The following is a 26,564-nucleotide window of genomic DNA, read 5'->3' on the forward strand; positions in this document are numbered from 1 at the left end:
TGTAGAAATTGTGTGTGTAATTGAAATACATTACATGCTCTTTTATTTGACATCTCATAATGTACAAAACAGTATTGGGTTGTTAGCAATTATTTACAATCATTATATAATAGAGCAATTAAATATAATTATACATATTGTAAATATTTATCTACTATTGTTGTTTTTCCTCAGTCCTTTAATTTTAATCTGTGTTGGGACATTAAGGAGGGGAGTTAGTCAAATGCAACGCACCTCTTAGATCATTGTCTTTTTAGTCCTTTTTTAAAACTCTTTCATTACTCTTGATTTATTTTTTTTCCAAGAGAATACTTCCATCATTTTTTTCTTTTAAGTCATATCTTCCGACCTCATTTAAATATCTTTTAAGTAACTTCTCCCAAAAAGTTCCTGGGGGGGCGCAATGCAAGTCTAAACTTTGTGTGTAGATCCCCATACAGATGTTAAAAATGAAAGGAATTTATAAACAATAAAAAGACATGTCATGAGAAAGCAGAAGAGAGGTAGGATTCTTTTTTTATTACATGATTTAAATAAGCCCTTCACCCCCTGAAAAAAGTTGGGTATAGAATTACCACAGAGAAACTCATGTGTCATCTGGCTCCAAATTTCTTCCATACGTTACAGAAAGATCTGACATGCAATAAAAAACATGGTTTTATTTGTCTTCCACAAGAGGACCTCAAAGGCCCTCTAGATACTTTGGACACATTAATCTTTATGCGAGTCTGAAGAGCTTCACAAGAGTAGTTTTGAGGAGGGTATGTAGCAACTTGGTATTTGTGACACTGGAACTGAATGATCTGCCTATATTCATAGAATCTTCTGGGACTGGAAACCTTTACCATGCCAGTGACTCCTTGAGGTTTAATAAATTCTGTAAATCAGATGCTTTCCAGAATTTGAAGCATTGCATTTACTAATGTTTAGTCTTTCAGGGAGAAATTCCAAGTTAAGATCCGTCCCTGATGTTAATATTAAATGTGGTATAGATCCAGTGCTGCAATCTGATCTGCGCAGACAGACCCGTATGTCCATTAAGTGTCTAGGGAGCTTTGCATTATGCTCTGGGGTTGAGATGAATGGATCAAGTTGCAGGATTGGTGGCTTGGTGTGTACAAGGAGCATACAGGAAAGATAAAAATTGACTTGGTTATATACAATCCATTTTAATTTTAATGGCAGCCATTGAGTCTTACTCCTTTTTATTGTTTCTAAAAATTGTTTCCATAGGAAATTTTGGGAAAGGTTTATTGCCCTATGTCATGAGAATGAAAGTCTCCACGGTATCACATTTGAACAGATCAAAGCTCAGTTGGAAGCTTTGGAGTTAAAGAAAACCTATGTGTTGAACCCACTGGCTCCTGAGTTTATTCCTCGAGCTCTTCGACACCAACATTCAGCGAATACCACCAAGCAGCAGCAGTCGCCACCAAAGGTAAAGTTTCAGCGATAACGAACTTTGTCAGGAAGTGGAAGTGAATGTAGAAATGCATATTGGGAAATGATGTGAAAGGTTTATGGGGCAAGCTGTTATTTTAAGATGGCATCAATGCAATCAGATATAAATGCAAATTCTGCAGGGATGCTCAGCATTTTCAAGTGAGGGCTCTTGACTTTATTTGGCAATAACTTGAGTTGGTAAAGCCTTGTTCCCTTACTAATATATGTGCCTTGCGTCGCTTCGGCATATTCATTGACTGTGTTTCAAAGACTCTGATGAACTTCAGTCATCAGTCTTAGCCTCAGTGGTTAGAGAAGCCAAACGAAACCTCAGAACCAGCAACAATCCCTATCCCAAGTAGCTTCTGTTGATGGTACCCCCAGGAAACAGCAGGTTGGTGTAAACAGTGGCAGGGAGTAGAAGGAAACAACAAAATAAGAGCTGCAAAAGATTTGATCTAAAAATCACATATAAAATTCATGGGCTTATGTAAGATAACTGTTTGATTTCATTAGAAATATGTAGTAATACAGTATAATGCCTAGATTATCTCACTGACAATGTCCTTCAGAAGGCCAGATCTCACCAGCGTCACGAGGACAGATAAGTGCAGTTACCGCTCAGTGATAATTTTCTCATCTCTTTTCATAAAAGTAGGTGAGGAAGTGATGAAAATAAGAGTCCTTGCTTCCTTAAGACGATAAAGAATAACACTGAATTTTTAGAGCTGTTTTATGGTATCTTAGTAATTAATTCTTTTAAATAGTTCTTTGTAGTTTATTTCAAAATTGTTTGAGTTATAATTAATTAAATTGCGTTTAGAGATGCAGGTAAAATGCAGGTTGTCAACTTCTGTGATGAATTCTGTTGCACATGAAAGAAGAAATGTAAATATTTTCCATAGCTTTGCATTTTTGTTGCAGGCTATATAACTGAAATGACATTTTTACCACTTAAAAAGTAAACAACCAAACCAAACAAACAACCCCCCCCAACATTAACAATACAAAATAGGAAGCCTTCCCTTTGGCGGTCTGTCCAAAAAGAGATTTTGTAAGTGATAACATTTGATTTCTTCATCCAGATGCATTACTCTCAGAAACAAACACCAGATTTCTAAAGCATCTAGCAATGTGTCAAAACACTACACTTACAGAAAACCATAAATTAAAAAATTGTCTATAAACAGTCGTTGTTACTGTCTCACTTCTCTTGAAGGCTTTTTTAAAATATCACTGTATTGATACTTCTAATTTATGGAATAAAAATGTATTTGAAAATGCAGATATAATTACATTTAAAAAGGAAAAAAAAAGTGGGAGTCCTGAGAATAGACTGGTTTTTTTTCTTCCAGTTTGTTAGTAAACTATACACATATGCAATAGAAATCAGAAGGCACACTTTGAAACTGCCAGCACTGTATTTTCAGTTTTAACTGAAGTGTTTTAACCATCTGTGTAACTATAATGAAATCTCTTCCCTCTAAATACAACTGACAGCTAGCATGTGCAGAAGCAGACAAAGTCTGCAGGTAATACTCAAATGTATACAGAAAGTGGCTGTGATAAGTGAAACATTTCCCTTTGCTGAAGTTTTAAAAGCAGATGGGTAGCTTAGCTTGCTTTGGGCCTCCCAAGTACAGTATTTAATATAAAAAGTTAAAAGGCTAAAATCCTAGTGCTGAAAAATCCTAGTATTTTATACTGAAAAATGAGAACAGTGTATCAGACACTGTTTTGTGCTGAGTTTATGGACATTTGTGCAGTTCAGATCTTGTTTTATACAGGCAGTGAAATGTAGTTTTGTAAAAATGGCACATTCATATTCAGCAGAACTGCTCGTTTTATTTTTTAAGGATTTAAAAATAAAAAGATTTATTTAAGGTTATTAAAAACTTCTGTTTAAAGAAGAAAACAAGTTTCAGTCCTGTCACTGAGAGCCAGGCAGCTAGAATGGAGCTGGCAGCTCTGGGCGGTGTGCTGCACAGCCCCAGCGCCTGGGACAGCATCTGCCTTTGGCCACGTTTGTGTGGCTTGGCCAGGGATGGTGGAAGTGCAGAAAGAATAGCAGAATTGGACAGGCACAGCCTTTAATAAAAGGTGATGATGTGGAAACCAAGTTTTCAGAACTTGGAGCTTCCTGCAGGGTAGTCAGCATACAGAAAATGAGGCTCTGAATTTCACAGCTCAGCCTGCTCCCGCTCACTGCCTATGTTCCAGCTTTTCGGCCTGGATCTGGACACTTAATCGGGATGCATCGTCAGTGAGGACCACAGGTCTGGTTAAGTCTTTGGAGAATACTCCCGTCTCCTGTCTGTTGACTAAGGGGGGATCCTTGGGAGTGGCAAGGCTGTTAACTGCCTGGAGTTACGTACCTAAACCTCAGTGTGATTTTCTTCCAGGTGCCTTTAACAGTTAAGGATAACAGTTAAGTTTTTAACTAATTATCATAAAGTCATTAAGGCATCAGAACTATTAAAAGAAAAAAGGGGAAAAGACAAAGCCAGCACCTCCCTTCCGCAACACAAAAATGGTCCCAGTTCATTTGCATTTGAAAATCTGATACGGTTGCATGCTGAGGCTCCTGTTTAACAGGACAGCAATTCTTTTGAATTTGTTATTCACTGTTTTGCTTTTAAAAATATATAAAGCACCTATAAATTACAAGTATGGTAGGTAGAACAGAGATTTGGTATGCTTCTGTGCATCTAGCTTGATGCTAACTGACAACATAACAGATAGAGAAATGCTTTGTATTAATCATGAGTGATTGTTAAGGAATGTAGCTTCTCCAAGTTTTGTTTCAATTTGCCTATTCAGTAAAGAGAACAAGATTCAGATTTAAGTACTGTAATGTAATGAAAAGTAATTATTAATTTATTTTTCAATAATTCACTTATACAAGGGAGGGAGAGGGGGGATTCAGAGACCAGTTCTTTAATCTAGTTTATGCATGAATCAAAATTGTCAAGCAACCTGTCTTGGTATCCTGACTAATTTGCTCAGACTGCTGGAAAACTGCCTAAAATTATCTCCTGGGCAAGAAAAGTTCTGCAGCATCAAAGGGTTTTTACATTTATTTTAAATTTGTGAAATTATTTAGGCCCAAATTAAGTAAGATATTCCTCTTCTGCAAAATATTTAAGAACATACCGACATTAGACTATGTGCTCACAGTTTATGAATATTAACTACTTAGTTGATGCTGTAAACTCATGAACTCAGGAGGGGTAACTCGGTTCGGTTAACCTCATTTTCTAATGTATAATTCACCAGGGGAAAACAGATTAATTCTCTGGAGTGCTCTGGTTCTATGTTGCAATTTTGGGGTGCAATAACTAAGGGGAAAAGATGAATCTACTTCTGAAGATAAAGTGTAGGGAGGTGTTTTCTAAGGAGCTTGGGTGAGCAACTGCATGAAACTGGTGGCAGCTGCTTAGTCTCCAAGGTTCTTGAGCTGGAAAAAATAGAAATTAGAAAGAAAATAGACATTTGCATTGAGAGCTGCCACTGGACAGGATTGCTGAGGGTTATGTTAGCACTGGGTGCTGTTCCTGAAAGAAGTGAAACAGCAGGAGATAAAATAGTGAGAAAGAAAACCCAAAGAAGCTCATGGTAACTCTCCTTGCATCTGAAGACAGGCCTTGGGAGCGAGCATCCCCAGAGGCACTGGTAATGACTCACTGGTTAATTGAATTATTGGCATTTAGTATTCAAGTTTGAGAATTCATAGTCAGATGATGGAACTGTACAATTGAATGTATAAGAATAAAATGTTCAGCTAATTTCTTTAAAACTATCTTGTATTTGATTCAATTATGAAATTCACTTGAAATAATAAACAAAGCTTTGTTTTATGCAAAGTCTGCAAAGCATTTATGCAAAGTCTGCAAAGCATTACTATTATTATTTTTCCCCTTTAAAGGGCAAGGTCCATCTTCATAACCAGAACGACCATTTCCCACCTGATGGAATTGGTAAGTATCTGCTGCTACTGAAGGAACTCCTCTGAGCTCACACTGATTTGGCTTCAGTCAAGTTTATAGTAATTTGACATGAATAGAGTATCTGGTCTACTCTATTTGAAAGCCATTTACCTCTTGTGTGCTCTTGGGAAACAGACTATAAGACTGTTAAGTGAACATTAGGTATTTCCAAGGCTGTTCCTTCACAGGTATTGTGTGCGCTGACTTTATAGCTTTATCACAGTATAGACATTGGACTGTTTAAAAAATAGCTTTTTGACATACCTGATGTAAAATGCTGTACCGGCGTATTTGCATTGTAAGAGTTAGGACATTCTATTGCATGCGGTGTTATACGATATATTTTGAACTTATCTGGATATATGACAGTACAATATATTACTGAGCACGCTTTTTTGCAAGATAGCATGCAACAGCTTAAGAATTTTGTTATTAATTTAAAACAGCATTAATCTAAATCTTGTCTTCCCTGCTAGAGAAAGGAGGATGATAGTTTGATGCAGTGTTTAACAGCTTCTCTTACTGTCAGCATGTTTAATTGGTTTGGGACATTCTTTAATGCAGTTACCAGCGACCTGTTTTCTATATCTCAACTCATACTTTCTGCCTCTTCAAATTTCTGAAATTGTTTACAGGGTTTGATATATGATTAATGCTTTTTCTCAGTATATCAGACCTATCCTGTTAATGTTGCCAGTATGCTTTATAAAGATAGATGCTATTAGGATGAAAAAAAGAAAGTAATAGACTTCATATTCTCTTTTTTCTTTTTTTTTTTTTTTCAGTTCAGCCCAATCCTTCTGTCCTAATAGGAAATCCTATCCGAGCATATACTCCTCCCCCTCCTCCTCTGGGACCTCACCCCAACCTGGGGAAATCTCCAAGTCCTGTTCAAAGGATAGATCCACACACTGGGACAAGTATTCTATATGTACCTGCTGTCTATGGAGGAAACATGGTCATGTCTGTGCCTTTGCCTGTAAGAATTCATTTCTTTTATTCCCTCACCATTTATTGTATATAAAAGAAATCAAACTATTGAATATTTTGTTGACTGTTCCAGTACTTCACTTCAAGTATGTGTCCTTAGCTGTTTCTGTGAGTGACTCTACCAAGGACCGCCAGAAAAGGAGGACTTAAAAATGTTGTTTCCACAAATAACTCCAGGCAGCCTAAAAGCAATTTCATGTTAATGCCATTTAATGTATTTTTTCAGCTCTAGGCATAGAGACACCAGTGGGATCTCTCATCTGACTTCAGATACCTGCGTGTGAATTAATTGCCTAGTCCATTTCTTAATCATTGTAGAGACGTAGGCGATTCAGACAGAGCTTGTTTTTCTTTATTGGCTTTATACAGTTTAAATCACCAGCTTTGGATGTCTGCAGTGCAAGGTGTCTGAAGTGTAGTGATAAGAAAAATAAGCATGCTGGGATGTTTTCCCCTTCCAGAACTTCATAGTGAACCTGTTTCGTTTCCAATCCCTTTCTTTAAGGCATTTGAGAACACAGTGAAGATCCCTAATCAGGTCTCTTGAGCTACATTTCATATGGAATTTTGCATTATGTATAAAACTAACCCAGCAAAGCTCATGTGAATTAAAGAAGCACTCTGATTTAATTCTAACCTTTACAGTCACATTCCGGGTAGAAAATAGGAAGGAAAGAACAAAAGCTTCAGAAGTGATGTTGTGGAGTAATGTGGGCATTGTCTGTATGAAGGACATGGAACCTGCCATGCATATGTGCTTAATGCCATTCCTAAGCATTTGCATACACCTCATTAGTGTTTTTTTTAAATTACTTGAGTCCTCTACTGAAATACAGGTTATGGCCCCCATACAGGGGACTTGCTGTAGGAACTCTAGTTCTAGTAGCTTGTAAGTTTTGGATCAACTGGAAGCTATAGATTGATTTTCTTCTCTAGGTCAAGTAATTTTCCTTTTTCCTAGCTTACTAGAAATCTATATTTGATGGATAAAATTAAATGGAATGAGAAGGCCAGCAGCTGTATTGTTGTCATGCTTGCTTACATTATATTAGTATCAAGCCAAGATAACTTGAAATTTTTGTTTTATTGTTCCAAGCTTAATATATCTTTATTTATTTCCAACCAGAAGAAATGTATTAGGAATAAGTATTGTGAGCTCACCTTCCCTGAGGATGGACTTTTAAATAGTTAAGTTGGAAAACTGAGGTACTAATGAGACAGCTGCTTTTGAAAAGAAATTTATTGGAGATGATTTGAGATTGCACAGATGCAACAGCAGCCTAAAGCTAAAGTTCAAAGTGCATATTTTGATGGCAAATAGAAATTTTAAAAAAAGAATTGCATGGAAGTTTTTACACTTCAAAATAAGTAGGGACCGAAGTAAAATGTGTTTAGTTCACAGAAGATAAAATGATCTCTTTGCATTGTTTAAGTCAGTTTCCATACCAGTGTAAAACATGAGGAGTTTGTCTGCTGTCATCAGTAAAGGATGCTTTGTCAGCCTGAGTGTTGGTGATTCCTTTCCTAGCATTCTCCTCTTATTCATATATTTGCCTTCTTTTAATAAATTCCCTACACGGCAAGATCGAACTAAGTTGATCCAGAGCTGTCTTCCTTTGCATTCCTTATAGAAGTGAATTTAAAATGTTGTAAAGATTCCTGACTTCTTTTACATGCTTTCAGGAGGTGGATTTTACTTCAAATAAATAGGAAGACAATCTGCAATGCATGTATCCCATGTAGAATAGACACTCTGGAGTGGCCCTGTCGTTCTTAACATGCGGATAGTCGGTTCTGCCAGTAGTTCAGCTAACTTCACTAAGTGTCTTGTGGGTGCAGAGGTATAGTATGCCCACTCATTCTGTGTTACAAGTTTACAAAACTGGGTGATAAAAGGACCATAAGAAATTCCTCAGGCTAGGGGGGTTCACTTCTGTTTTCACCCTAACATGTAGCCTAATCTCTCTTCAACTACTAGGAAAAAGGGCTTTATTTTTTATAACTTCACCCACTTCTATTTATTAAGAAACGGATATAAAATTTATTAAAATATAATTTGTCCATCAATCTTTGCACACCTAATCTTGGCACCACTGAAACCGGAATGGATTTCAGTACAAGAACACTTGCCAAAAATAGTCTGCCAAAATCTTTGCTCTTTGCTCCTTGCTGCTAGGCCTACGTTCTTGCTATCCCTTTCAACACTACCTGTAGCTGTGTGCTAGTGTGCCAGGTCATCTGATGCACGGGAAGCTGGTTCTTACTGATGTCATTATCAATGTGCCTGTTACATTACTTCCTTTATTGTACCTTACCAGGTTGCATCTTTTCTTTTTAATTATGTAGGTACCATGGACGGGGTATCAGGGTAGGTTTGCAGTTGACCCTCGAATCATTACTCATCAAGCAGCTATGGCATATAATATGAACCTGTTACAGGCACATGGGCGTGGGTCTCCTATACCTTATGGCCTGGGACATCATTCACCAGTTAGCATAGGACAACAGCAGCAGCTTCAGCATCCAGACAAGGAGCAACATGAACAAAGTCGAAATGGTGAGTTGTTGGAATTCCATTGTAAATTGGTTTCATTTTGAGTAAGTTTGTAGCTTAAGTAGGGTATCGTGGAAAAGGATTTTTTTTCTTTATTTTTCTCTTTTAAATAGAATTGAAGGATATACAGAATCGAGAGAATAGCCTGTGTTTTGCCAGTACAAATAGAATACCTCAAATATTGTGGTATTCAGAGGAGGAAGTAATCAGAACAGGGGGGAAGGAAGGGATATATAGTAGTTCTGCTTCTGTTCTGCAGTCCAGTGATAACTTCAAGTAACATCGGCAATAGTTAAGGTGGAAGAACTACTTATTGATGATTAATGAACAAAGTGCAGAGATGAGAGGAAAAGAATTGTTAGGGTAAACTGTATTAAATTTCTATGGTACTAGTTACTCTAAATTTTCCCGTGTCTGGAAAAAAACAACAAACAAAAAATATCATTATTCCATTATAACTAGTTAATAAATTTCTTAAATGTTTTTAGGTAAAAGTGAAACCACTGCTGGACCTGAAATCAGTAAAATTCGAACACCTGAGAAGAAACCTGTAGAATCGAAGCAGGTTGGTTTGCATTGTTCTTTTAATATCCCTTCTTCTCTAGGTACTGTTCTGTTTTTTTGTTTGTTTTGTTTGTTTTTTGAGATGAGGTGCTGTCCATCTCTTTTGGACCTCTTCATGTGCTTTTTTTCTTTTTTATTATTTGCTAATTTTATTATTTGCTAAGTAGAATAGTGACAGTAGAATTACTTACATCCCTTCAAGAGGGGAAAAGAATTCAAATTCATGTAGTGACTATTAAGGATTTAAAATGAATTGACTCTTGAATATATGTCCAGTATATAGTGAAGAATATATTTGTTCTTAAAGAAAATAGTAGTTCTGTGGTATATTATGATGGGGGGCAGCGGAGGAATGGCACACATTTTGTAGAAGCTTTATAGACTTTATTTAATGTTAAATGAATTAATTAATTTATTAAATGAATTAATTAATTTATTAATTCCTGAAATTCTGTAGGTAAATTTTCCGTTCTCTTTTTCTAGGTTGACTTAGACACAAATTCTCAGAATAGAAGCCCGGAGTCACGTTCCAATGTTGCTTACCCTAATGCTAAATTTCATCGCAAAGATAATCTTAACCCCAGGCAGCTGAATCTACATCTCACCCCACCCCACTCACAGTATGCAGTTCCCAATCGCCACTTCCAGCACCTGTCACAGATACCAAGGCAGCCATATCCTCTGCAACAGCAGCAGAACCTTTTAAGTCAACAACAAAATCATTTGCCTGAACAACAAAACCAAATGCCACCCCAGCAAAGCCAGGTAGTTCAGCAGCATAATCATTTGAATCAACAGCCTCCACAACCTTCGCAGCTTTCCCCTGCTTACCAGGCAGGCCCCAGCCAATCTTTTTTTAATAACCCAATTCCCCACCGACCACATTCTCCTGCTGTAGATGCTGTGATTTCAGAACAACACCCCCCACCTATGTTACAAGAAGTCAGTAATCCTTTGAGGCCTATTGCACAGCACAACCCTGTTCTGCCAACCCACTTGAACAACTTCATTGAAGAGAATCCATCAGGAATGCCCTTAGGGGACACTTTAGGTAGGTGACTTTTTCTTTATTTAAATTCAGTGTTCAGTTATAACTACATTGAAGTGAAAATGAAGGAGGTATTTACCTTTCCAGGCATATTGCTCTGAATTGGGTCATTGTTGGGTTAGTTTCCATAAGTAATGTCATTGAGCATAATTTGCTGCTTAAGGCATGTTTGAATATTCAGCACTTTATTAGAAAAATTCATGTTTATATGATTTTCCGTATAATTTAAATAACCAGGTTATACACTGCAATGCAGTTAGTAGATAATAGGCCCTGGAATATACTGTATAAAAAGTATTTTTTTTTCTGACATAAAGATTTTTTTTTAAAAGGGACATTAGATAAATTTTTTTCTAAAACTATTTTTATAGATCGTATGCATGGAAATGTAGCTTTGGAAACAATAAGGCAGCAGCAACAAGCCAGGTTACAGCAATGGAATGAACATAATGCCTATCTCAGTCAAGGCACTATTCCATATCAACACCATCACCATCCTCATCTACCACATCTTCCTCAGCAACCAATTGGATTGCATCAACAGCAGCAAGTTAGGGCAAACTGGAAACTTGCCAGTAATACAGAAGATGAAACAGAGGCAACATATTCAAGGTATTTGTTTACTGAGTCATCAGAGCTTGTATAAAATTGAGCAGTGGGCACCTATCTGTAACACTGTGATCCAAGTACAAGGCACTAAAAGGTATTGCATTTTGCTGCTGTTATTATGAAGGTTAAAATAGCTGGCAGGCTGACTTACAGCTATGCTTTTACTATGTGTTATGCTTTATTCTGTTTATTGGGTAGTAAAGCTGTAGTGAAAAAATACATTTATGGAGTATCTCAGTGCTGTATTTATGGAATAAGTAATGGAAAGAGAGTAACAACCTTGTGCATATAAAGGTGGTATCTGAGTGTAGTTAAGGCCTATTAAGCAGTAAATTCTTCAAAGTGAATTAGGCGTAAAAGGCAGATTTCTGTGCTTGAAAAAACCAACCCCCTGCCCACAATGCTGCTCCCCAGTCAAATCCAAACTTTTCTTCCTTTTTAAAAAGCCTTTTATTTTAAAAGCAGATTGTAAAATATGCATATTCTTGAGATGGAGCATTAGGGGCCAAGAAAGAAAGCTGTTGAACATAAACAGAAAAATAGTTCCTGTGGCCATCAGCTTTAATCATGTATATTGTGAAGGCCAGATTTTAAAATTGCCTCTGTTTACTGTCATCTCCCACTATGCTTTATTTTCCATCTGGTTTGTTATAGCCATGGTAAAGCCTCTAAATGCTCTCTTATCTGACTCCGTAAAGTGCTGAATTGTATACTCCCTTCCTTTTGAAGAAGTTTGGAAATGTATTGTACACGTGAGGGGAATCCCTGATTGTTCTGGTTTTTAGCTTTTAAGGGGTTAAAATTTGATTTAACTGTGGGAAGTGTTTTCTATAATAAAGCAGGAAACCCGTACTTTGGTTGTCTCTTAAGAGATAACAAAAACTTGATTCTTCTGACTGAAAAGGAAATCTCAAGAGTTATTAAAACTTTGAAATGATTCAGGTAGGTATTTCATCCAGTTAATCCTCTTGTGCCTAATTTCTGATTGCTCACAGTCGCATCTTTTGAAGTTAGGGTCAGCAGGCTCAAAGATGAGTATATTTAAATCCAGTGGTTTGTGCTTTGAGTTTTCTCAACCGCAAAAAGAGTGGGATTTTAGAAAAACATTTTTTCTTTTTCTTGATACATTTATTCTGTCAATACAGATTCCAGGATTTGCTCAGAGAACTGTCACACCGTGATCAAAGTGAAAGTCGGGACTTAGCTGAAATGCCACCCCCTCAGTCAAGACTGTTGCAATACAGACAAATTCAGCCCAGAAGCCCACCAGCACTCCCTTCTCCTTCCTGCAACTCTAATCACAGTGGTCACTTTCCTAACTTCACTGAAAACAACAGAGACATTGAAATACCCAGTAACCCAGCATTTCAGCAACATTTACCCCAAATATACAATCCCCCTTTCTCAATGCCATCTGAACATATAACCCCATCTCCCTTGAAATACCTGCAACCTGATGGATCGTGGACTTATGCTAACCTACAGCAGAATCACCTAATGGGGCAGGGCTTTCATTATGGTATACCTCCATTGCCCCATAGGGCCCAGCAAAACCCTTTTATACAAATACAGAATCATCAGCATGCAGTTGGTCAGGAGCCATTTCATCCACTCACATCTCGAGCAGTATCTGCTTCTTCGCTCCACAGCTTAGAAGAGGTAGGCATTTTTGTCTGCTTATGCAATTGTCATGTCATTTTAATATGAAATTATATTTTGAAGTGGTCATGAATGCAAAATACCTCACATATGAAAAGCTCACACTGGGGATTTCTTTGAGATAGAATTTTCCTGCAAGTCTTCTGTGTTCACCCTGTGTGTATTTGTGGTTCTCATCGCTACAGGACTAACATTTTCTCTACCAAATAGGAGGTCTTGGCTTTTTGAATATTATTCAGAGTTTTTTGCAATCATTGCTCAGTTATCTGCAGGTTGTTTGTCTGGAGTGCAAATTAACCACACCTCAGGTGGAGACTCATGAGATGACTCTCTGGAAGGTCAGCTCAAATCAGCCAGCCAGTTGGCTCAGTGTTGAACTGTGAATGTATTTGGGTTAGTTTTCATACTAACCTGAGACCAGAAGAGGTACGGTTGTTTTAACGTGGTATGAAACCTGATGTAGTAAATCCCACCTGGCCTGAGCTAATGCTGTGTAAAGCCATTCTGTGTATTTTGGGGGCTCAGTGTTGCGTACCAGTGCAGAGATACCCAGCTGTGTAGCATGAATCTGGGCATAGCACAAACCCTGCCACCCACGAGATGGCTCTGTCTCTGTCAATCTTTTTTGTTCTGGACTCTAGGGGAGGTAGTGTAATGGGATGTAGACTATGTGAGCACATATAGCCATGACAGGTCATGTTTTGAACAGGGGTTTTTAATCCCTGTTGGAATCTGGAGTGCTGAGGAGTGTATGATATGCAGATATGGAATATGCTGGAGCTGGCTGTGTTACAGGACTGGCAGAATTAATATTCTCAGATAATCTTGCACGGACTGCATGTGATGAAATATTTGCACATAAAATTAAGTGGCATGTCCTGTGATACATTTATGTCAAAGTTTTTAGAGTAGCCATGATATGTGTTCATTACTATCCCACATGATACATGTTTCATTGCCTTTTGACTTCTGAAAGTAGAAAAGATCTTAGAGTTTATGTGCCTGAGCAAAATAACTAAAATTGAATGCCAGTGCATTTTTACAAATTTTTGTATTCTGCAGATCTAGAGAGGTTAATGGAATCCTCAGGCCCAGCTAGAGCTGTAGTAAGACTTGCTTTTATAGGCATTTAGAAATTCTTTGTTTCAGTCCATTAAGCCATACCACCTTGTATAAAATCTAATACTTTATGACAACATTTAATGCCATCAGTACAGCGGGATGTAAGAACAATGGCTCTTCAGCAGTAATAAACTAATAAATATTCCTACAGAGTTTGTGACGGCTCCTGCTATCTGAAGACAAATAGAGTGAGTCTTTATGTAATTAGTGCAAATTCATTTTAGTTCTCATTACTTCTTCCTTTCAAAATGTGTGACAGAAATGCAAAATGCAGTAAAAACATTACAAGACAGACTTGCTTGTAAAGTTTCCAGGAGGGCTCATTCAGCTAGCAGATAGGACGGAATTACATAAAGAAATCAAAATGCAGTTTTAGGTGTATTTGTAACAGAGATCCCTCATATGAGGCAGGTTTCAGGAGAGATGTCATGACCTTTGGTATCCTTACCAAACTGTTTTTTGTTAAATAAACTAATACAATGGACTTGCTTTGAATCCTGAAAAGTCTTTAAATCTTGAAGCCAACAGGTTAATGGAATTTCTACCATTTTCATTTACATGATCTACAGGATCTTGGAAGCAAGTAATTTCTATGGTTTCAGATAAAATTCTTTGCATTATTCCTCCTGAAGACACACTTCTCCAGAGCGTTCATTCTGTGTGTATATATGCAAAATTCAGTACACAAATGTATTGTGATTGGCCAAATCCTGGTATCATTAATTTGCCCTCTGGAAACTGAAAGCCATTTTTTCCTCTGTACATTGTAATTGATCATTTTCTCTTGCTCTTATATGTTTCTGTACTTCCTTTATATCATTTGTAAATGCTGGGTATCCTTCTTCTCTCTATATGATTCATTTCCCATGTAGGAGTGTAAGATATAAAGGTTGATTAAAAGTTAAGGAATCTTAGTTGAAGCTCTTTATGCATCCTTTATAATCCCGTGTCTGTTTCGTATGGTTAAAATACATTATCAGTGACTGCAGTATACAACGTATAATTTGAAATGTATTAGTGTTTTTTTCTAAATGCAAAGGATACTTTTTTTTGTAAGACGTGGCATGGAAAAAAATGGATGGAGAAATAGCATTTGCTACATGCAGTTGAATAAAAGGAGCAAAAGGTCTTTTTTTTGTTTTGTTTTTTGTTTTTTGTGTGTTTGCAGTATGAACCAAGAGGACCAGGCAGGCCGTTGTACCAAAGAAGAATTTCCTCTAGTTCAGTCCAGGCTTGTTCTGAAGAATTAAGCACTCCTCAAGAGAGTCTTGGTCAGTGTAAAGAGCTTCAGGACCACAGTAACCAGTCATCTTTCAACTACTCATCACCTGAGTTGTGGGTAAACTCTTCCTCATCTGCCCCATACCCAAACATTCCATGCAATGGAGCCAACAGAGCAGTTCCACCCCGGGAGTTGTTAGGTAGGTGCAGACTTGATCTTTGCTTCTCTCTCTGCTCCCGTAAATAGACTATTTAGGCTGGAATGAGCAAGTCTAAATGAAAGGATATATATTTTTTTTCTCTTTGTTTTCACAGAATGTTTTCTGACATCTCTTCAAGTCTTGAAACTAATTTAACAAAGATTTTTGAAGTATTTATTCTTTTAGTAGTTAAAGGCTTGCTAAGAGTAATCCTATTTTCATTTTCTGTCTTGTTCATATTCTGGTACATAGCTGATGTCTGAAAAAGAATACGGTTGAGTATTTCATCCACTAAATGCAGTACTGTTTCTTAGTCTTCCTACAAAAGTTCTAGTTAACCCACATATTCTCTTACAGTGGTTTCAAGTGCAACTGAGATTTTGCTAAAAGGATCTGAGGTAACTGGTGAGATGTATTTGCACGTTATTTGTCTCCAGAATCAATAACATTTTTTGTTGATGTTACAGTCTGGTGGGAAACAATAGAAACTGTATTAGTGAGCTCCGTACTTCGTGGCAAATTTTAGTACTTCATTATTACCGTGATGAAGTCTAAACTTTTACCATGGAAGGCATGGCTTCCCTGTTGGTAGTTGCAGTGCAGATCGACTTAGTGGAGAGAAATAAAATAAACTTCTCAGTGATAAAAAAGGCTTTGCAATTAGAGACACGGCTTACTGGCTATGATGATGTTATTTGAAGTTCACGTGTTTTATAGTGTTAAAGGTTAATGACAAGTAACTTCAGTGTTTCTGGTTACTGTTTTTTAATCCATGAAATAAAAATCCACAAGAATGAGAAGCTGTGAACTGGTCCTGTGCTGGTATTCATTGCCTGGGAGTGAGCAATCATGACACCAGACAGTTCAAGGGCTTTTATTCCCTGTACATCAGAAATGGCTGTGGCACAAGTGTTCAGTTACATCATGTTGGATTTATGGAGAGTGCAAGGAGAGCTGCTGTGAATTGCTCTGTGTTGTTATAAGCAGGCACTTTTCAAAATTGCAATTTGAGAGCTTGATTTGCAGTGTTCTTTCTCTTGATAGGAAGAAAGTGATTTAAGTTCTTATTCAATATGTTTATCTTCATATTTTTTTCTTGTGCTAGACACTTCTACCACACTTAGTTTTCGCCTCTAGCCATGCTTGTCATTAGTTGTCTTCTCTCGAGTGCTATAGTTATTTTGGGGAAGTTATTTTGCTTGTTCTTTTTTTTTTTTTTTTGAATCATAGCATCCTTAGTAAAAATGTTTTGCTAATGTTCTTTCCACATCATTTTTCCAAGGTATTTTTGTGTACTTTACCAGAAACAAGTGTGTGTGCAACCCTTCCAGTGAGAAACTGAACTGTATAATCATGTTTTTCTACTTTTGTAATCATTTGATCATACATTCCTGTATGTGCACTTCAAAAATAACATTATGGATTTGAAGATGGAAATAATTACGGAATATATCTGTTGTTCAACTCCCGGGCTATTTTAGCTATAATGTATACCTGCGTTTCAGTGTAGTTTCTGTAGCTATGTAAGACAGCAGAATTCCCCAGACAAAATTAAGATACTTCATTAGGATTCAGGAAATTCACTCAAAAGCAGTTTTATACCTATGGTTTTAAGTAAATATTTTTTCCCTGATAGTTACAGAAGTTGTTAAATGTAGAGCAAGAACATATCAATTAGAACCGCATTCAGACAAAAATATCAATAATTAGTTGGGTAGCATTCAGAAATCTGTGTTGCTGCTTGAGAATGAATTATATATGGTGCTGTAAATTTTAATTTTCACCTATTATGCTCTAAGGCAAGAAGAATGAAATACTCTTTGTACTGTCTCAGTGGATAGTGTTTAAATTAGGGTATATCCCATTCTGAAGCAGCTTACCTTCAGTGTATCTGCAGAGTCTGCCTGTGCAGAATTGCAGGTTCAGTGTTACTACCTCTGTAGGTATACGCACATGGAGAATATGTTTAATAATGTCAGTCTTCTCGGCATTGCTGACGAGGGTAATACAAGACCCAGTAGCTGGAAATGAAGCCAGATAACTTAGAAGAAATTTCTCTGGACAAAGAGTGACTAAACACAGAAAGCTGGGGGTGCAGAGGGGGCTGTTACCAGCAGAGATGGTTTCAGTATTGCTCAGTGCTTCCTCTGAGGTTCCTGTACATGGGTTTCCTAACTCAGAGTTGTTCACTTAGACAAAATCTGCTTTCTCCTTTTGCAGCTCCACCGAAGACGGTCAAGCCCCCAGAGGAACATCTGAAGGCTGAAAACATACAGCTCTCAAATTCCTTCAACTACAACGTGCTGCAACATCTTGGCCAGTTCCCACCTCTCATGCCCAACAAGCAGATCGTCGAATCCAACAGTAACAGCCAGCAGAACGCTGGTGGGAGCAAGCCTGTCATGTCCTACGCAAGTGCTCTGCGGGCTCCGCCAAAGCCCAAACCTCCTCCTGAGCAGACAAAAAAGAATAGCGACCCTTTGTCTTTGTTTCAGGAACTTAGCCTAGGTAGTTCATCAGGTAGCAATGGCTTTTACTCCTATTTTAAATAATCAGATTATTTTTTTTAGAGAGAATTTAATTTTTATTTGTGTCAGTAGATCTAAGATAGTTGGGGCTTCACCTGTAGCTGCAAATATTCCCTTTGTTTATATTAGTAAATATATCCTCACCTAATTGCTTTGCTGCTAGACTTGCAACTAATTTTTTTAATTATATTCCATTATTTTGCATTTTTTGATGTGGGTCGTTTTTTTGGAAGCTTTCTGTAGGAAAACACACATTATTTTTTAATTTGTGTAATGTTAATGATGTGTTGCATTAAACTAGCAGCTGAGAGGTTACCTGTACAACTTCAAAAAAAAATAAAAAAAAGAGGGAAAAAAAGAAAAAGAAAAAAAAAAAGAAAAAAGTTTGTCTAAATTGTATTTAAAAAGATTGTAAGTAGCATTTGCATTTATTCAATAACATTAGCATACTATGCTGGGTTTCTGTACCAGAAATGGCCAGTTAATGTAAAAATGTATGTTATTTCTGCTTAAATTCATTTAATTTTTTTTTTAATAAAGATGCAGCATCTTCTAAATACTTTCAGTTTTATCAGCTTTTTTGTGAAGGGATGCTGCATTCTCAGACTTTTCTAGTTTTAGATTCTGTATGATGTGGTATTGTATTTTCCATTCACTGTAGGGTAAAGTAAAGGCATTCTTTGCAGACACCTATGCCATTGTTTGGAAGCATTCAGATAAAAAGTATTGGTATACTTAAAAAGAAAAAAAAAACAAAAACAAAAACAAACAAAAAACAGAAGAAAAAAACAAAACACAAAAAAAGAAATGACATCAAAAAAAAAAAACAAAAACAAAAAACCCAAAAAAAACTCTACATTTTATTTTTGGACAAGCTAGTAATATAAGCTTGTTTGAAAAGTTAATTTGATAGGTTTTTTAAATGAATCATGAAGCTGAAGATAAATTTTTAGGTATGTTGGTGCTTAGTAGATTTAATAACTATTTTAAAAAAAAATTGCGTGAATTTAGTAAAATACTTTTTTGTTTGTTTAATTTTTTTTTCCACTATGCATGTGTAAATGTTTGTAATCTGGCTTTTTCTTCCCCCCCCTTCTCCAGTGGTATAAAGAATTGTGCCGCTTTAATTTTTTTTTCCGGTAAAACTTTTGGTACATTATTTGATGTTTACATTAAAATGTGACATTATACAAGGAAATTCAGATATTTTGCTAACTGTTTTGTTTGAGGAACATCATTAAAGAAGAGATTTAATGTTTGTCAAAGCTGTATCCAAATTAATCTAAATCTTTTGGGGATGAGAACGGTATCCAGGTTGTTTATCTATGAGTTCTGCTAAGTTCTCCACAAACCTGGCCCCTTAGGAGTACAAATTTAAGCAACAACAGCAACAACAAAAACCAACCAAATTATGGGATATTTAAAATTTAAAGAAACAAGTGTGAATGAAAGCGCAGAAGATGATCTTTGTTCGTAAAGATTTCTGGTCTTGCACACTGTTCATACTTTTGCAGCTGGGGAGATAAAGGGGTGTTTGCATAGTTTCTCCAGATAAGTAGTCCTCCTTTTACACTTGAATAGATAACTTTAAATCTGGGTAATACTTAATTTTTACAAGGACTGAGCTGGGTTTATTTGCAGTATTCCTCCACTTATTACATACAAAAATAAAAATTTATAGGCTGTGGGGGGTGATTTCAGATTTTACAGCTGTCCGTGGGACACCTTGCAAATTAGCAGTGTCTTCTGCTGTACTCAATCAGATTTTTGCTCTGGTTACAATCATTATTTTTTTTTTTTTTTGCATTTGACTTCGTGTTCTAAGTCAAGGGTCTTTACATAATGGGGCTGATTTAAACTCAGTACACTGCAGAGGTTTGCATATATATATATTTTTTATTATAAACCTTTGGTTCATGATTCAGAAATGTATCTGATTTTTTTTTTTCTGTAAAGAAAAAGTACGCATAATTTGTTAATTTATTTCCTAATGTCTATACCAAACAGAAGATGCTGGGGGAGGGGAAAGCCCCTGCCAAGTTATGGTTAGCACTTCAGCACGTGGCATCAAATAAAGAAGACCCAAAATGAGTAGAGGCCAAATTCTACAGCCTTGGGGTTTTTGCCGAGCTGAAGACTTCAGGAATAGGTCCATGGGAAATTCCCTTGTGAGGGCCGGGCATGTGCTCTGTATACGTTAGCCTCAGACGTTTTTATTTCGTGGAGCTTTGCTGGTTCTCCACTGAGCACCTGGCACTGCTCTGAGAGAAGAAAAATCTGTGTGCCTGAATGTTATAGTCTGTGAGGAGCTCTTGGTAAGATGTGCAAGACTATGACAAAAGACTAGGTAGGGTTCAAATGCACTTCACTTCGCCGAGTTGGCATTGTAATTTCAGGGGTTTCAAAATCACTCATTTATATGGAGCAGTCTTTTGATTCTGTTCACCATATTTGAATATTAAACTAATAAACATCACTTGTTAATTTACTGCTATCTGTGAATTAGTTAAGGGGGAGATGGCTGCATCTCACCACATTCTATTCTGTTTCACACTGGCATTTTATCTATACTAAAAATACTGTAAAGACGCTTTCTCTTACACTTTCAATTCTATAACCTCATGAAAGTCACCCCAGGTTTTGGTTATGGATTTTCCTAAGTGCTCTCACCCAGGAGTTTGGGGAGGGTATGGTGGAGATCTTCTAACGATCAGCTTTGGATATATATAGAATGAATCCATAGTATTTCTTGAAGTTAATATTCTTCTGGAGAAAAAAAAATGCACGTTTTTTGAAATGTTTTGTCTAGCCCTTATGTCATGTATATAACCCTTTCGTTTTTAAAGTAAATTGCTCGGTTTTTATTGGAGTCATAGTTACTTACAAAAACAAAAAACCCACTGTATATTGTAAACTGTTTTAGGGTTTAATCAAACTTATGAAAAATCAAATTAAGCCCATTAAGGTGGCTCCAGTGGGCATGGACTCAGGCTGCACTTTAAATATGGAGCTGTTGCAATTACAGTAAAAATTTAAAAATATGAGTGTAGTTTCTCGGTTCGTGTACAATATTCAACTTAAAGGAAATGAGGCTTGGACATTTACACTGAGTACTTGGCTTCTTGACTTTTTTTTTATAACTGAAATGTCATACTTAAAAGTACAATGCATGCCAAATCTCATGCTCCTTGTCCAGGAATAAACATCCACTGTTTTCTGTGGAAAATGTAAATGACTTTGTCCAGACCTAAATTTAGAAAGCTTGTATTTACTAGCAAAAGGCTCTGGTTTTATTCAGTTTAATTTCATTTTTTCATGAGGAAAATCTGAATGCCTCATGGGAGGTTGTCAGTGTGATTCTAGGAACTAATAAAAAATTCTGTTTTTTTAAAAAGTTGAACTTTTTTTTTTTAATTTTAAATACAGTTTCTGCCATTTAAAAAGCTACTTAATGAATGGAATTGGTAGATTTTCCCCATGTGCATTTGAAGACTGATATTATAAAATAACTTTCAACTTGGTCTTGCTAAGTCAGAAAAAGGAACTGGAAGAGATCCTGCTCACTTCCATCAGGGCAGAGGTCACTTGGAGCTGGATTCTGAAGCAATGTTTATACTTCTTGAAGGTATAGGACTTCTGTTTGGTGTCTTGGGTAAATTTCATTATGGCATCAGATATGGATGTGCTAGTCCACGGCTTGTCTTTTTTCTTGCCTGCAGTTGTCACCATGTTTCTGAAAAGAGCTTTGCTGCTGCTGAAGTCTCAGATAGAGCTTTCTTGGTATGTTCCTGTCTCCCTTCATTAGTTCGCTGGCTCCAATATGTTCTTCTGTTGTGTGCCAGTCCCCCTGCTCTGCGGGACGCTCAGGTGCCGTCGATCTACCCGGAGATGTGTTCTCAGGCATATCCACAGTATCAAGCTCCTCATAGCCAAAGTATGTCACAGGGACACGTCCCCTCTCCATTCTATCTAGCATAAATCTTTGCAGTGTTTAGCAGCTACTCACCATCCTTAAGTGTCTCCACAATACAACTAATAAATATCTCTTATGCATAAAAGCTGGCTAGTTAGAACCAAAGCCCTTTCATCCATATTTTCTCCTTGAAGTTGACGTCTAGTATATTTTGTACCATTATATTTAATTGTATGGACTATGGCACTACTGACCCATAACAGTATGTGACTATTTCCACTGACCTTACAACTCCCTTGAGTAATATTCCCTACTTTGATTAATTAATATTTTGTTCCCAGATTTGTCAAGTTCAGCTGTTTTTCTGCAGAGAATATGCACTATAAGCAGTTCTTTTGCTGTGTGTATAATACCTCTACTGTAAGTAGCACTGAGAGCAGTGTTTGACCAGACAGAATTTTTTTTAGAGTGAAGCATATCAGAATCTGCACATTTCCAAAGGAATAAGCTCATAATGCTTTCTGCTCTACCCGTATCATCATTCAACTCACTTCATTTGTTTTGTTTAAGTTTCTAGTTTTCCTAAAAAAACTGTGGACAATTAACTTGTCAAGTTGGCTGGTGATGATCTATGGTGCCTATAAAAAAAAAATTGTACATCATATTCCTTAACATGAAATATGGGCCATTTCTGCTGGGATAGCAATATTTGCTCAAGCATCTTTTTATTTGGTTGTGTCAGGAACCAAGGACTGAGTCACTCAGTTCTTTTCCGTCATTCAAGAAAAGTAAAAGGATTCACAGCAATTGTGGTAGGAATGTCAGCTGGGTGCAGGGTTTGTGGCAACTGTAGTTGATATATGTGGAAAAGTTTTTACTTCGATAGAGGTCAATGTATGCTTCTGGTAAATTTAAAAAAAAAGAAAAAAGAAAAAATCTATAATCTGAATTAGCCAGAACTAGGCAAAAGATGTTGTTAGTCCATTTCCCATAAGACTTGCTGTCTCCTGATGGAGTTCTTTGGAGCCAGAACATATATCAAATGTAACAAACTGAGAAGAATTTTGTCCTATGCGTTGGTCAAAACCAAGCTGTGATGCTTTTTTCTTGCCCCTTGGTGATAATGGAAATGAGAAATAATTAGAACAGATGCATTGAAAGCAGATCCTGTTGCTGTGTGTGTAGTTCAGGGGACAGAGCAGCTCAATATTCCAACATTTGTTATAAAAGCAATGCAACATTCACCATGGGAAACTAACATCTCTTTTAGATGAAGTTTGTAATGAGGTTTAGGTTTAGTCTATAAACAGTTTTTGCACGTTGGTTAGGATTGTGGCATGCATACGTCTGACTGCATACTGGATTGAGCCCAAGGGCTTGGTGCTAATCTCCAGGTCCTTCCCTGGATCTGGCAGGGTGCAGCACTGCGAGCAGGCCCCTGCTTATGGCGATGACTTCTTGTGTCGGGTATGTTCCTCAAGAGCTATCAAGCCCAGGAGAAGGTGCCCTTCTGCAGCAGGGCCGAGGCTGCAGAGCTCATTGCAGGGCTGGGGGCAGAAATTCTCAGATCTTGGGGACCTTCTGGAAATAATTTCCACAACTGTTGAGAGTAAGGAGAGAAAAGAAGCGATGACCCCAGGGAAGCGGCAAACACTGTATACGCTGGTGCTTTTCAGGCACGGACTGCAGAAGGGTTTTGCACCAAGGCCTCCGTCTGTCCCTTGCCCTGTGGGCCGGGAGCCTGGGGAAGGCTCCGCCGGCCTGCGCTAGGCCGCTCGCCTGATCCACGCTGTTCTGAGAGCGCAGCTGGCTGCTTGCTAAACAGGCGCTTTCCTTCGTCAGGGGTGTTAGTCTGGCACCTTTTCTGCATGTTATTCACGCAACACAGTGCTTAAAAGAAGCAGATTCTGAGCCTTGCGCCTAAAGCAAACGTTGCCCTTACACAAACAAAAATCATCCTGACTTCCATCGCGCTCTGTTGTTTAGCACTTGGGCTCTATGATGGGCAGATCTGAGAAGCCAAAATCTCTGCTGTGTCACGTGAGGAGCAGGGAGCAGTCAGTGATGTTGGTTTTATGAGTGGCAAATGGCCGGTTCCCAAGTGACCCATGACCATGGCAGGGCCACTGCGCAGGCTTTGGTGGTGGCTGGTGCTAGTCACTGGGTTTGTGAGGTGTTTTTCTCTCTCTGGCGTGCTGGCTGCTGCCACCCTTGGCCGTGGAGTGCCATCACAGGTCCCTTGCCAAGTGCAGCTAGGTTCCCATCCCCTTTCCACTGGGATAACTCCCTGCAGCAAGGATGTTTCTTTTGTGGTTTCCTCCTACATTCGCGAAGCTCTGTTGGCCGTTCCCTGCTATTTGAAAATGCAGACTTGTTACAGCTCCTCCTCCACCCAAATTTTTTATTCTTTTTCTCTGTATGAAGGCCAATTACTTTTATTAACTCTCTTGAAACACATTATCAGTTCCGTGGCAGAGAGATTTGGATATGGCAGAACAAACCTGCTGTAAGAGCAGTGCCTTCCCTGCTGTGAATACCAATGACCAATTTAATGGACGAGTCCCTCAGCCACATTTCTTAATATCTGGAAAAGGAAAATGAAGTCATCCACATGCTCCTCAGTCTTGCAGGAACCATACTGAAATAATGAATGATCAAAAACCCTCTTAACTTACAGCAGACAGAAAATAAAGCTTAGTGAGTTTAAGAGCTTCAGGAAGGCATCTAGCTCAGCTGCCAGCATTGCTGTCTGTGGGTGTAAGCTCTCGCTGCTGGGAGCTGTGTATTTTCTCTGACCCAGGGGCAGAGTGAGCACTGAGGGGCTGTCAAACCTCTGAATCCAGACCAAGCCCCAGCACTCAGTGGGAATCTTTCCATTGCCCTCACTGGGGCTTAGATGAAGTGTTTCAGCCCTGGAATGAAGGGACACACATGGGGAAGGTGAGACCTTGCAGGATCTGTTTATCTGAAATATGTGCGTTCTTGCTGATGACTATCAAACGTAACTGGTCACATCTTTAGGGGGAGTGTGCAGCTCCTTGCAACATATTGGCCCATCAGGATAAGAAACCATCCAGAAATTACTTTGTCACTGAAGTGGCATTGCAAGAAGCAGCTGGTGCATGGGAAAAGGGGGGGGCGAAGGGTGTCCATGGGGCATGGGACATGCTGCCAGTCCATGTGGGGTGATGAAGCTCAGACCCATATCACCAGACCTCAATTATTTCAACCCATTGCATCTAAGTTAAGGTTGTTTTGCTGGTGATGGCTGAGCTGGGGATGCCTTTGTGTCTGCCAACTGCTTTGCTTACATTAATCTGACGTTGCGTATTTGGATATCCCAACCTGGGTCAGCCAGCACAGGAGGCGATCCAACTTGCTTTTCTGTTGTGGTAGCATGTAAAGGATCTCCCTAGAAACTGGTCTCTGTCTTCCTGTACAATGAAAGTACAATTTAGGCATGTCAGCTTTCTACCAAAAATAGGATTTCAAAACCGTTTAGCATTTCACTGTGGTGCAGTGACAACTTGAAGACTTGCACTTGTCTGTCTTTATGAGACAGAGGCAGAATTCCCCAGCTTGCACCCAGATATGAACACCAACGAGTGCTTTAGCCCAAAACTTTATAATATGCATGCTATTTGTAGTGCTTCTTAACTTCAAAGAGCTTGAAAAATACTCACGCAACTTCACAAATGGCTTGTATTCTTGCTGACACTTCCTTGATGCGAAAACAGACATGCCTGCGTCTGGCTGGCTGCAGTGGGGCCAGGGGCTCACAGCACGGCCAGCCCCTCACACCAGCTCCAGATTGCTGTGCAATTTCTCAAAATGCTGGCATGCAACATGATTTCAGATCTATATAAAACGACCACAAATTTTCTGTTCTGATTTCTGCCTTTTTTTTTCCTTCAGAATTGAGGACAGTTAATTGCAGAGGGAAAGAACGCCTCGGTTTCCTTTTCTCCTGCTTTTAAAATTATCTGGTGAAAAAAACAAATACTTTTTCCTACCTGAGGGGGAAAAAAAGGGGAAAATGCTGAACAATTTCTAAAAACTGAACTGCAAACAACCAAAAGCTACAGATGCATGCCTCTCGGGGCTGGGCTGGAGGGGCCAGGTGGGTGCACTGGTCTCTGCAGCGCAGCCAGCATCGCTTGCCCACGATGCCTCAGGCAGGCACTTCAAGTGTGCGTAAACAGCATTGCACTTCTGCTGTATTTTTGGGGCTGACTCTCCTGGTTCCTTTCCTTCTTGTCTGCTACCTTGAAGGATTTTTCTTTATATATATTTTTATAGACCTATGCAGTGAGCAAAGCACAGTACTCTTAATAAGCCTATTCATGAGGAAGAAATAAGAACTACGTACAGTAAATACCATTGAGAATTACACTGTAATACTGGACCCAGCAGAAATTGATGGGCCAGGTGATTCATCCATCAAAATTATTTTCCAGAAAATCATGCTACCAGAAGATTGTGCTTTTTATTAAAGGAAAATATCATTCTTAATTTTCAGTATGTCTTGGCTTTGCCGTCAAAGTTCAACAGAAATTACTTTTTTTTTTTTTTTTTTTGGTGCTTAGTTCAACAGAATGGAGCTGCAGGGTACAAATCAGTAGGTTAAATGTTTATCCCAATGCTAGGCGAAGTCTTTTTTAAATTTTTATTTTAACAGTTTAATAGAACAGCATAAGGTTCTCCGATGTATTTAAGTGGTGAGCTAA

The 26,564-nt window shown here is 38.1% G+C and overlaps 1 protein-coding gene across 8 annotated transcripts in view; it reads left to right on the forward strand.

Annotated features, from left to right (window-relative positions):
* The window catches only part of HELZ (helicase with zinc finger), an 82,930-nt gene extending 64,474 nt beyond the window's left edge, over positions 1 to 18,456 (forward strand). For 7 of the 8 annotated variants that reach the window (XM_083805313.1, XM_083805314.1, XM_083805309.1 and 4 more), the window contains 10 exons: positions 1,234 to 1,438; positions 5,369 to 5,420; positions 6,215 to 6,408; positions 8,766 to 8,976; positions 9,462 to 9,538; positions 10,021 to 10,588; positions 10,957 to 11,197; positions 12,340 to 12,853; positions 15,144 to 15,396; positions 17,617 to 18,456. In XM_083805313.1, coding sequence (XP_083661439.1) covers positions 1,234 to 1,438; positions 5,369 to 5,420; positions 6,215 to 6,408; positions 8,766 to 8,976; positions 9,462 to 9,538; positions 10,021 to 10,588; positions 10,957 to 11,197; positions 12,340 to 12,853; positions 15,144 to 15,396; positions 17,617 to 17,948 — 2,647 coding nt within the window. In that variant the 3' untranslated portion in view covers positions 17,949 to 18,456. The remainder of the gene's footprint in view (positions 1 to 1,233; positions 1,439 to 5,368; positions 5,421 to 6,214; positions 6,409 to 8,765; positions 8,977 to 9,461; positions 9,539 to 10,020; positions 10,589 to 10,956; positions 11,198 to 12,339; positions 12,854 to 15,143; positions 15,397 to 17,616) is intronic. The other variant, XM_083805312.1, reaches the window with a different exon arrangement.
* Positions 18,457 to 26,564: the final 8,108 nt, after the last annotated feature.

The sequence above is a fragment of the Anser anser genome (assembly GCF_964211835.1).
Source record: "Anser anser genome assembly, chromosome: 19".
In the NCBI taxonomy this organism is placed as follows: domain Eukaryota; kingdom Metazoa; phylum Chordata; class Aves; order Anseriformes; family Anatidae; genus Anser; species Anser anser.